Source organism: Gavialis gangeticus, unplaced genomic scaffold (genome assembly GCF_001723915.1).
Source record: "Gavialis gangeticus isolate Ggan-Ray unplaced genomic scaffold, GavGan_comp1, whole genome shotgun sequence".
NCBI classification, from domain to species: Eukaryota; Metazoa; Chordata; order Crocodylia; family Gavialidae; genus Gavialis; species Gavialis gangeticus.
Genome location: NW_017729029.1, coordinates 12,712,996 through 12,724,949, shown reverse-complemented (window position 1 = coordinate 12,724,949; position 11,954 = coordinate 12,712,996). Strand labels below are relative to the sequence as shown.

At 39.9% G+C, this 11,954-nt stretch overlaps 1 protein-coding gene across 8 annotated transcripts in view; it reads left to right on the top strand.

Moving 5' to 3' along the window:
* Positions 1–11,954, top strand: part of KLHL13 (kelch like family member 13) — a 139,933-nt gene that overhangs the window by 60,954 nt on the left and 67,025 nt on the right. The window contains exon 1 of one of the 8 annotated variants that reach the window (XM_019521269.1): positions 10,861–11,090. The exons of 6 other annotated variants lie outside the window; for them this stretch is intronic. In XM_019521269.1, the coding sequence (XP_019376814.1) occupies positions 10,993–11,090 (98 nt within the window). In that variant the 5' untranslated portion in view covers positions 10,861–10,992. Of the gene's footprint in view, positions 1–10,860; positions 11,091–11,954 lie in introns of those variants that run through there. One more of the 8 variants, XM_019521274.1, reaches the window with a different exon arrangement.

Here is an 11,954-nt window from a genome sequence, read left to right as displayed (position 1 = left end):
GGTTAACTGCCTGAATACTTGGTAAATTCTCCCTGGTATCTAACTTAAATCTACCTTGTTCCAGTTTAAATCTGTGACTACTACTCCTGTCCTCTGTGGACACAGAAAAATTGATTGCCAGGTTCTTCTTCATAAAAGTGCTTTTTTTTTTTTTCTATTTAAAGACTTTATAAATGCAAAATTGGGCCCACAATCAGTGCAACAGGCAAGAAAACCATCCAGGTCCACGGATTCTACACATTTATTGCCATGATCCTGATCCTGGAAAATACTGCCGGTGTGAGAGCACCTTTCACTGACCAGCCTCTCCATCTCTGATCTCACAGCCCTGGCTCTCTAGCAAAAACTGCACCCCACCTTCTGGGAATGAAAACCCGTGACTTTACTGGACACTGAAAACCAGGGAGTTTTTAACACAAACAATGGCACTTATGGTTCATTTCAATTTACCTGCTCGCTCTGCTAAGCTGCTCTGTAGGTAATAAGGGCCATTTCCTTGTTTAAATGGTCTTGTAATTTGACATAATTATTTAATCTATTTCAACTGTAACTACTTCTGAGGACTGTTCTTTGCTAACCAGTTTACTACCCGTTTCCCTTTTAAGTGACCGCTTTCATCTACATAATAGGGTTAAACCAAGGTAATTGTTTTTCCTCACAGTACCTGCTTATTTCCCAGATCTGAGGGAAGGACCTTTTTGTGCCTGGAAACTTGTCTAACATCTCTCCCAGTTATCCAGTTGGTTCAATAATGAATATTGACAAGCATCCCATTTCTCTTGTGTGGTCTGGATGGTCATGGCTGCAACAATAATACTGTCAAATCCTTCCTCAGTCTTCTCTTCTTCAAACTAAATCATTCCATTCTTCCAGCCTTCCCTTTTGTTTCCTTTCTGGAGCTCTAATCATTTGCTTTGCATCTTTCTTCTTCAGGTTTTAACATTGATTCCCCCCACCCCCTTGAATTTTTCAGAGAAATCATGGCTCTTACTCCTGTTGCTTTCATAATTAATGAATTAAATTTCTTTCCTTCCTTGGGGCTTCCTTTTGACACTTGAAGACAAATAAATTCAAAGTGGCTTGTGATTATACATTTCAGAATAAATTGAGCCATTTTAATTCTTTCCTGAAACAGTAGTTTTTCCACATTAATATTTTTAACACTACAACAAATTAAAACCTCACTAGATTTTCTTTATTATTTCTTTATTTAAGAGCAAATTGGTTAGTCATTTTTGTATAAACTAAACATTAATTTAACAGTGCAACTATTGGTTCAGCTATAAAATATTTTGTCTCTTAGGTGTTTTAACAAAGTTTTTTTTATGTACTCATAGACCATTCTAGGAGGCATAAGTCACGCCTGATTGTGTGTAGCATGGATATATTCAATGGCTTTCTATTTTCTTTGATGAAATAACTACTACTCTGAAAACTTTTTCAACCCTCATAAGCTGTGTTTGTGAAATTCACTTTCTTGCAGTAAATGGACATCTTTGAATGGGTTCCAGCGCCTGCAAAATCTAAACTTTCAGATTTTATGCATGTTCCTAGTATTTATGGTTGCAGAGATGATCTTATGTACATGCACAGGATGGAAATATTTCTCAATCTGCAAAAAAAACCCTGGGGGGGGGGGGGGTTTCCAGGCAGGAGGAACTTGGAAAACTAACTGGTTCTCTTAGGTTTCTCTGCCACTGCCGGAAATAGTGTTGGGAAAGGGATGAAAATGCATAGCTCAACATTGCAAGCAGCTTGCAAACATTATGAGCAAGGTAGAGGCTATTGAGCACTTCACTAAAGACCAGGGATGAGAATGAAGGGATGTGCTTAGTGTAGACTCTCACCATTTCTTCCCAGTAGGGAAGAGTCTTTTGAGTGGGAGACCAGAGAATTCTACCTCCTGCCAACATGAAGGAGTTGAGCGTGCTCTACTTTTCAGCCACCTACAGTGTATAGACAGAGGCTTTTTATTGGGAGGAGAGTAGGAAACCATTTAAGATGAAATGAGTTTCATTTTTTTTATTTGTCCTCATAAGTAATGTTCATCCTTTTCTTATTCTAGAGACGACTTCAGCTTCTCCCCATCAGTACTGGGTTGTGTCTGCTGCAACATGGAACCAGTGCCCTTCAAGGGTGGTGTTAGAGGACTGGGTGGCCTTTATTGAACAGATCACTAACTGTTTCTGGCTTCTCAGGACATTATTCTTTGCCCATATTTATCAGACGTTATCCAGGCATAACACAGTGGTTCTGATTTGGATACCTACTAGTTTATGCCTTCATTATCTCCCAGGAGAGGTGCATGAAACCCTAACCCAGCCTTTGCAATTGGTCCTGTAATAGTTATATGTGTCCTTATAGGCTTCTCAATCAAGGCCTCTTGATGGCAAAATCTATAGGCTATTTCGGTGAAACCATGAGCTGGTTTATAATTCTCTTTAGAAGTAGGGTTGATAGATACTTTTATCATAGAATGGACTGCAAAATTGTGGCAGATGAAGCTTCTTTGGTTGCGTTTAAAATGCAACAACAATTGCTGTGTCGTCCATTGCCATTTGGCACCCAGATGATATAATCTAGCGTGTTACTGGATTAGCTGCAGCCACAATGGTTTTGTCTGGATTAGCAGAAGAGATTGAGATTAGATTTCGGTTCTTCCCAAGATGACTGTAACCAGCTACATCAAATAAATACATTTTGCATAAATAATAGGGGAACTATTAAGTTAGCTGGAGTAAAACCTATCCTTTGTCTGGTAATCTGCAATCTGTTATGGCCTGTGGAAGGCTCTAGCTATACTGGTGGATATAAGGAAGTTGGATCAATGTTAAATCTCTGGTTTGATGCCTACTGTTCAAGCATTCGGTATACCATTATACCAGTACAGAGGCAGGCTTAACCGTAACACAGCAGAGCTGCTGCTCCATTGTAATCTGTACCTAATTCTGTCTAAGACTGGTTGAAATGAGCAAGTTAAACTTATCGGTACATATTCCTTTTTGCACACTGCATTATATTGACGACTTAAAAACCTCAGTAAACATGGAAGAGCTCCAGAAGAGTGCAGCGGAGAAGTTGGATGCAGTATGTTATGGTAGCTTTGTTCTCCTCTAGTCTATCCAGTGTGGAGGTGTGTTGCAGATGGGATAAGGGTTACAGGTACAACTGGCAAAGGTAATTCTTTTGTTTAAAACAAGTAAGTTGTTGCCATTCTGTTGAAATAGCTGATCACCTATTTTAATTGCCATAGAAATTAATGCAATTAATCTGCCATATTCTTCCATATTAGTTTTGCATGAGTATTTCCTTAGTTGGGTCTTGATCTCCATGTTAGTTCAGTATAGCCAAAATGTATTATACTAGGTGAGAGTAGTAATAAGCTATGGAGTTCAGCCAAACTACTAAGGTCAGGTAAATTATGAGCATCTAAAGGAAAAACTATGGGACAAGGTTTTAACTATTTATTTATGTCTATAGTAGATGAAATATTTACATCCCTCTTGATTGGCACCCCTCCATCTACCCCTTCTCTTCACCTCCTTAATCATCAACCTCTTTAATATTTTCAGATCATTCTGGTCTGTTGGACGAATGTGCTCAGGCATGTTTTAGTCAGTGGAATGGCTCGACCAATAGACCATAACAGCTGCAGAGAAGTTTTTACTTAAAAAAAAAAATCCTTTGTAGTTCACAGATTGACCTAATAAAGCCAACTCTTGCTTTGACACTGCTAAAAATAATTGGCCCAACCTGGCTGCTGTGATTGTGCTCAAAGTCTGTGCGTTCAAAAGTCTTTGAAAACTGTTAAATATATGCACACAATCACCTTGAAGATGAGCATAGTATTCTCAATGCTTTTAATATAAATGCAAAGCAAAAACATTTCTTGCTCAGCCACATATAGCCAGCAGAGTTAAATGGATGTATGTTTTCCCTAAGTCTTTGTATAAAAAAGGTAAAAAAAACTAGAGTATTGTGGAAATTAATTTATGCATTTGCTTCCTACAGAAGAGAATGTGCCAGAGTGAAACAGAGGCTTTGATTGTGTCTGTGGTGCGATCTGATTACGTAGCAGTTTGAGAGAGAGATTATGAAGTTTGATCCAAAAGTGATGGCCTCTTACAGAAAACCTTGTATAACCTCTGGAGGGCATGATTGGGGAGGTAGAGGTATAACCCATATTTTTGGTGCCCTGGGCAAAAGAGGCGTACCTTCGAGGGGGCTGCTGCAGTATGGGCAGAGCAGGAGGGAATAGGCAGGACCCCTTAACCAGGGTTATGCTGGTTGGAGGACTTGAGGGCTCTGCCGAAAGCCATGCTCAACAGTGGTGTAATTCAGTGATGGGATTAACCCCCTGGCTGTAACCTCCCACTTTCTCTCTCATTCTCCCCCTCTTCCTCCAGAGCCTCAAGCCCCCTTGGCTCCCAGCTGCTCCCTCCTGCTCTAGCTGCTGGAGGCCATAGCTGCTGAATCGTGCACCCCTGCTCTGTCAGCACCCGGGGTTCATGCCCGGGGCTAACTGTGCTACTGACTGCAGGTATTTCTTTCAGTTTGCTTTTAGGTACAAGACAAAGTGGAGAGTTCAGCTGAGAGCTCGTGTTGCTTTTGAATGTCTGTGGCAAAATAAAACTCAAGTAACAGCAAGAACTTTAAGAAAATAAGCTACTTGGATTCAACAGCTTGCTCTCTCAATTTAATATATTTATTGAGGAAACGTACCAGTATAACATCTCTAACCATAACGCATGGTTACCAAATGTGTTCTGTATTAATACATCCAGTATTGCTTGTTTAATTCTCCTAAGCACTCTCCCCCAAGAAACATAGTGCTCTGCCATTTTCCCCACCATTTCTGGTATGTGGGTACCTGACATGCAATATTTTGCTTGTTTTTAAAATGGTATTTCTGAGTGTCTGCTATTAATGGGATTTCTACCATCTGGGTGTTGCTGTCTAGAGTATGTTTCAGATATTCCCAGAGCTATCAAACAAAGCTCATGGTTTTCCTTATTTTAACCCCTTTCAACGATGTCATTTTCTGTCGTGTCCGTCTGTCTTAACATAAGGCAATTCTTACATAAGGTAACAGGACAGTCCATTACGACTTGGGGGTTTGCTGATTGGAAACCGGGCAGAAGACAGGGTAGATATGCACCTTATAGACTAACTAAATAAGATATGTGTAGAGCACAAGCGTTCCTGGTCTCACATCCATGTCATCGGGTGCATCAGACAACTAGAAACTAAGCATCTTAGTCAAGCTGTATGCCATATAGTCTGCTGGTCTGAAACCTAGCTGAGAAAGTCCCCAAAGAAACCTTTCCTATGGGACAGGTCTTGGAAGGGAGCGAAGAAAGGGAAATGGCTCTGTTCTTTGAAGGAAAGGCTTCCTAGTCCGATAAAGGGCCCCATTGTATGTGTGTGCATACAAAGCCGCTTTCTCTGAAATGGTGCATCCTAAAATGTTACTGCAGCAAGTTCCTAGTTTGTGGGAAAACTGCTGAGTGGGTGGATGACAAGCTGCAGTATTTTGTGTTAAACATGTGATGCGTGCCCTGAATGGAACTCTGACTGATGCTTTACTTAATTTTTAAGGATTTGGGTTTTTTTCCCTTATTTGGAAGTAGCTCTACTTACATTGCTATAGAGACAGCGCTTGTCCCATTATAGCCTTGTGACAGCAGTAGGATTTGTCTCTAAACCTGTTTTTTCTTGCGTTCCTTGTTCCCATCCTACCCTTCTCCAGTCATGGTAGTTCCTTCCTCATTACTCTCTTTGGGCTGGCCAAGACTGTTTAAAAGAATTAATCATGTTTCAAAGATAATTGTCATAAATTTCCTTCTGCCATATTTTCAGGAAAAAAATGCATCTTAGTGATGTCTAGAAATGCAGTTGTTTTAAGAATGTACTGGCATCTGCATTCATTGTTACCCTGAGAGGTATTTTTTTATTTTTTTTGCAAAAATTCTTCTCTGATTGTATTTTGAATCACTGAAAGGCTGTGCGCTATCCAAAGCAGGTTGTATAATTCTCAGTAAAAGTCTGCAACTATTTTATTATTTAATTCCTGGTTTAAAAAAGAAGACCTGCTTAATGAAAGAGCAGTAATTTGTAATGCGTTTGTCTGGGACCTCTTGATACACTGTAATTGTAAGAGAAGAAGTACCAAGTTCACATGGCCACACACTCACTCTCATATTTTAAAATGAATGGTTTTGCATATCATGGAGTCACTGCAAGGAGAATGCACGCAGTCCCGTTGATTTTAGTAGGGCTCTGCTTTATGCAGCAATTCCCAGGCTCAACTGCGGGAGTTAATTTGCCATGGACAGCATTAACATTTCCAGTTTTGTAACCTAAAAAATGGTTTATTGCCTGACTGTAATATAGTCGGTGTTGTCAAGGCAGTGTACTTATTGTTTGCCTTCAAAAGCAACTCTCCCCCTGCCCCAAGGTGTCTGCAGTAGGATGGAAGAGAGGGAAAGGAAGGTCCTGTTCGAGGGGGCAGGGAAGTGGTGGATAAGGGAACCATTATGTGAACACTTAAAAGTACTAGGAGCAATGATGCTAACGGTTGCACATCATTATTTGGTCTCCCGGATTCTGGCCATGTGCCTTGAACCAACTGTGATGGTCCTGAAACGAGTTAGGTTTTGAGTTTCTTGACTTTTGATGGGCATGCTTTGTGAGCTTTAGTTCTGGTTTAGTTTTGTGGTTAAAGTAGCCCTTTGTGGTAATTCATGTGTCAGTTCGGCAACTTAATAGTTATAAACACACAAAAGACCAAAGCAAATTGTAATTTGAAGCTGGGTTTCTAGATTTAGTTGGAAGTGAACTACTTTACAATCCTTTTTTGACTCTTGTACCCTGTAAGAGGTTTAAAATGGAAAGCTGGGTTGGAAAAGCTGACTTTTTTTTCTTAAAAAGAAAGAGAGAAAAATTGGTTGGAAAACCAGAAAAACAAACGTGGTTCTGAATTTCTCTTTACAGAATTAATGTTGACATTGACTGGTGCTTGTTTGTGTTTGACTGCTATTGTGCCTGCTACTTTTGTTATATGTGAGCTCCCTTTTGATAACGTTACTGGCCTTTATTTTCATGACCCAGTAAATATTTAATACTCTGTTAGCCCAGTGTGTGCATGACAGTAGGAGGTATACCTCTCACTGTTGCCATAACATCCATAACCGTAGCCACTCCTAGTTCTCTGTGCCTAGGTTAATCCAGGACTTGAATTGTCGGGCTTTTCAGTTTGTGCTGAAAGTGGTTGGCACAACGGTGCGGAAAATTGCACTCTGCATACTTTCCCTATGCTTTTTCCTGTTAGTCTCTTAAAAATTATAGGAAATGAGGGTGAGAAGGGACCTCAGGAGGTCACATCTAGTCCAGCTCCCTGCTCCAAGCAGGACCAGCCCCGACTACATCATGCCAGGCAAGGATTTGTCTACCTGGAGCTTAAACACCTCCAAGGATGGAGACTGGACCACCTTTCTGGGGAGCCTCCTCCAGTGCTTCACCACCCTCTTTGTTAGAGAGTTTTTCCTAATATTGAGCCTCAACTTCCCTTGCTGCAACCTGAGCCCATTGCTCCTTGTTCTGTCTCTACCCCCACTGAGAACATCCCAGCTCCATGCTCTTTGCAACCCCCTGCAGGGAGCTGAAGGCTGCTATTCAGTCCTGCCTCGGTCTTCTCTTCTCCAGACTAAATCAGCCCAGTTCCCTCTTCCTCTCCTCACCAGTCCTGTCCCGCAGCCCCACAACCATTTTCGTTGCCCTCCACGGGACTGTCTCCGATTTGCTTCCTCAGATATTACATACAAAAGCAATGTTTGCCTCTTATGGCAGGCTTCTGTTTGGGTCAAGGATTGCATATTCACCATTAATTATGCCAGTGCCCTGAAATCTGTGACTTCACAATTCCAGTTGCTGAATAATATATTGAGATACCTTGATACTAGAGAAACAGTTTTGTGTACATTTGTCCCTGTTCTTTGCACTGGATGATTAAACCTTGGGGAAAAAACAGCGCGCTGCCTCCATTTAGTTTATGTAAGTAGGTAGTTCCACTTTGCTACTGAAAAATTTGTTTATTTCTAGCAAGACCTAAAACTTGCTTTGACAGACTACACATTTCATTAATTGGCTTAACTAGTGCACTCAGCATTTAAAAGACAAGTTTAAGAGAGGAGGGAATATACATGCTTTAGAAGTGCTAAATTGTTTATTATAAAGCTATTGCCAATAAGCTGTGCTATAAAAATCATCCTGTTCGCTCTTAATTTACAATAATTCATTAGACTATGTTACCTTCAAATGAAAAAAAAAAATACTCAGGATAGCTAACGAAGTTCTTATATGGCTCTGTGCATTGAATTACCTTTGTGGGATGCGTACTTTCAAGTGACCCATGGAGTCTTGCTCCTTGGCAATAGGTTGATCTCCTCATTGCTACTGTAATGTTAGTCAAGGGAGGGGACTGGCCGCATTGTTAATGAGCACACTTCTACTGCCTGAGCCAGTGACACAGGTGACATTTTGAGATTTGTTTAAAAAAAAAAATACAACCACCCAAAAAACAATTAGTCTGTTTATTGGCCCTAGCATTTCCTGTTAATTTTTGCAGGTCTTTTAAACAAGATCTTTATTGGCAGCCGTCTTGTTTCAGGCACTGCAGAAGCATCCCAATCTCTTTGCATTTAGACTTTATACTAGGCATTAGGTAGGATTTAACTGTATCATCCCATTGTGTTTTAAGGCTATATGTGTAGCTTTTGGCTTGTGAATTCTGTTTTGGTTCTAATCTGCGTGTTGGCCAAGATCCAATTACTTTTTCACCATAACATATTTTTAAACTATGGGTTCAGCTAGGGCATGATTTAGACTGTCGGTTGACGATTTCTGCGTGCGTTGCTTGTAATGCACACGCTAGGTAGGCATGTTTGTGTGCATGCCAATACATGACTATACTCTTGTGAGGGTCCGGTCCACTGAAACTGTATCCTTACCGTTTGCAAAGCTGTAGTTTTTCTGGAAGATGACATGGTGCAAAGAACAGCACCATATGCTGGAAGTACACCTGTATGACATTTTTTTTGTTTTTTAGTAAGTACTGTAGTTGCCCTGAACTAGTTGTTGCCAGTTTTAAGCCATGTGTCAGCAGCATCAATCTTTTTTTCAATGTACTGTACTAAGAAATTAGTCCTTTAACTGCATGTCAAAGAAGCATAAACTGTGCTTTGAGTTAAATGATATGATGAGCACCTCTTTATAAGCTTATGTCTTGTTTTGTGTTTAAGCTCCTGTAACTTTAAACTTCCTGGTTAAGTTCTAGGGGAAAATTAAAAAAAAAAAAAAATCCTGCAATGTTAAGTGTTATCCCAGAACAAATGCCTACAGTCTGGTTACAAAGTTGAAAGTAAACCTTCAGATTGGAAGTGTTGACAGTCCCTTCTCAGCAATGCTGTTACATTTCTTTATTTAATTTTTTTAACTGACAATGCCTGGTTGGAATAGTAGTGAGAAATGCAAATACTGGCATAGTTTCCATCTTCTACTGGTGTATTTAAAGAGGCTGTTTATAGTGCTGGGGTAGAATAAAGCCTTGGGGTAGAAAATCTAGCTTGGTGTAGTGGCATCCTGCCATGTATAGAAGAGAATCTAGAATCTGTAGAATCAGTCTCCTGAATGTGTTGGTTTAATCTATGATGCTGGTAAGCTCACATTGTGTTTTTAAATGAGCATTGTGCTATGCATTTAAACCATTGGGCAGTTTCATGGATAAGATTTAGTTGCTGCTTTTTGCATTTTTCCTACATACATGCATTTCTTATGCACGGAGCCTGAATTGCTGTTCTTAGCAGCTTGCCTTTTAAACATCTCTCTCGGTCGTCAGCTCCTGGAGGTCACCAAATAGATCACGGAGCTGCAGAGTGGTCCCTGATGGACACCTGCATGACCGGCTGCTTCGTCAGTACTTCAGGCAATTTGTGAGCCGTTCAAGAGGGGGGGCACTGAATTAGATTGTTGATAGCGTCCCTCCAAGACTGCTATTAGCAGCACGCTACTCTGTGCTTCTCTACTGCAGAAGACAGAGTGATATTTGTGTTCCCACAGCATGTTGTAAAATGCATGAGATTTTTGCTCATCCTCCTTGGAAATAAGCGTAGGAAAATGAGAGCAACCTGAATCGGAAGCTGTTAGAAGAGCATGCAGGAATCTGCAGCAGTTTATACTTATTCTTTTATTCTGCCTTCCTAACTATGGATTAGAAGAACTGATTATTTTTTTGCAATGGGCTTTTTCCATAATGGCATTCTTGTATTGTTTGGTCAGAGCTTGCACAGGAGGAAAACAGGCTGCTGAATTTAGTCACTGATCTCTATTAGCCGTGGCCTAAGGCTATGCTGAGTTTTATATCCCATTTGTATTGTTGCAGCTCAAAAGAAGAATGTTCAGAGGATGACAAGTGTATTCTGAGTAGGTATGTTGTTTCATTTTCATATGAAACCCATTTTTTTTCCTGCTACCATTGGTCAGAAATCAGGTTAATAAGAGCAGAATGTAGCACAATGCTGCAGTGTCCCTGTTTTAAGGTAGAACAATAGCATTACAAAAGATCTTTAAAAAATTAGCTGCTTTTATTAAATAAAGCTGCATTGTGCTGGTGTTCTCAGTGCAGTCTTTTTTTTTTTTCTTTTTTTCTTTTTTTTTAAACATATACTGCAGTCAACGCTTCCCTAACGAGGTGGCACTATTGTTGAGTTAGAAGGATAGAATCATCATATTGCTTTAGGGGACAGCAGGATTTAAAAGGAGATGCCTCACAGCCCTATTTTACAGATTGGAAGCATCGGTTTAAGGGCATTGGCAGAATCGTTTGCTTGTTCCTAGCAGCAGCCACTGCTGTGTCAGGAGTGTGGAATGGAAGTCCTAGTTGGTAGTCTGTTATGGAAACGCTGTTTACTGTTATTGTAGTACCGTGGTGACAACATGCCATTGAAATGGAAAACGAGCTCTCCTGCTATCTGGAAATTCCCAGTTCCTGTGCTTAAAACATCCAGGTCATCGCCACTTTCTCCAGCATACATGTAAGTGAGAGAAATGAGGATAATAAGGTGGGATTGCTTTCGTGAGACTCCCCTGTGGCAAAATACCCTGTTCTATCTTTAATGACATTGGCACTCAGAATTTGATCTTCTTTTTTCCCTTTTTGTATAGAACCTCTAGTTTTTACCCTGTTTTCTTTTTCCCATGATGGATGTTTTGTGTTGAGTCTTTCCTTTTTCGTTGAAATGCAGAGAGATTGTGCAGCCTGAACCATGTTCCCAAATATATTTAAATGTTCATTGGAAAGTTCATGTTATCGTCAATTTGTGGCACAGATCTCGGATTAAGAAGTCTAAGCGTCTAGGCAGGCTTCATTCATAGGAAAGGATAACTCCCCCCTGCTTTTTACACTTAGATATCAGACATGGACCCACCTGATTTATTGTTGTGTACTTTGGTAGGTATTTTACTTCTTGAATGATGAAGCTTGTTTCAATCTTTGCTTTCTTAATATGGAAGACAGTAAATGAGCATCATTGAACTTATCTTCTTTTGTGTGACATGTATATTTGTTTATGCAGTTAGTATATGTACCATAGGGTTTTATACATGTACATGTATTTCAACATGCATAAAATGCCTGTCTGAATTTGTTTAGGCAGAGCTTCTATTTCAACTTTGCATTCTTGCTTTAAGTTTTGTATTGGTGTATACAGGTGGCTTTTTCTTTAGAAGTATGAAATAAAGCCAAATATCAAATACACCATTTTTTTTCATTTTTTTGTTTTTTGAAGGGTGTTAGTCACAAAATTTTCTTTACACTGGGAATGCTTATTTTCATACTGAAGTCCATTTCATATTGCAGACAATATGGTATGTAAAAAAAAAAAAAAAAAAAAAAAAAA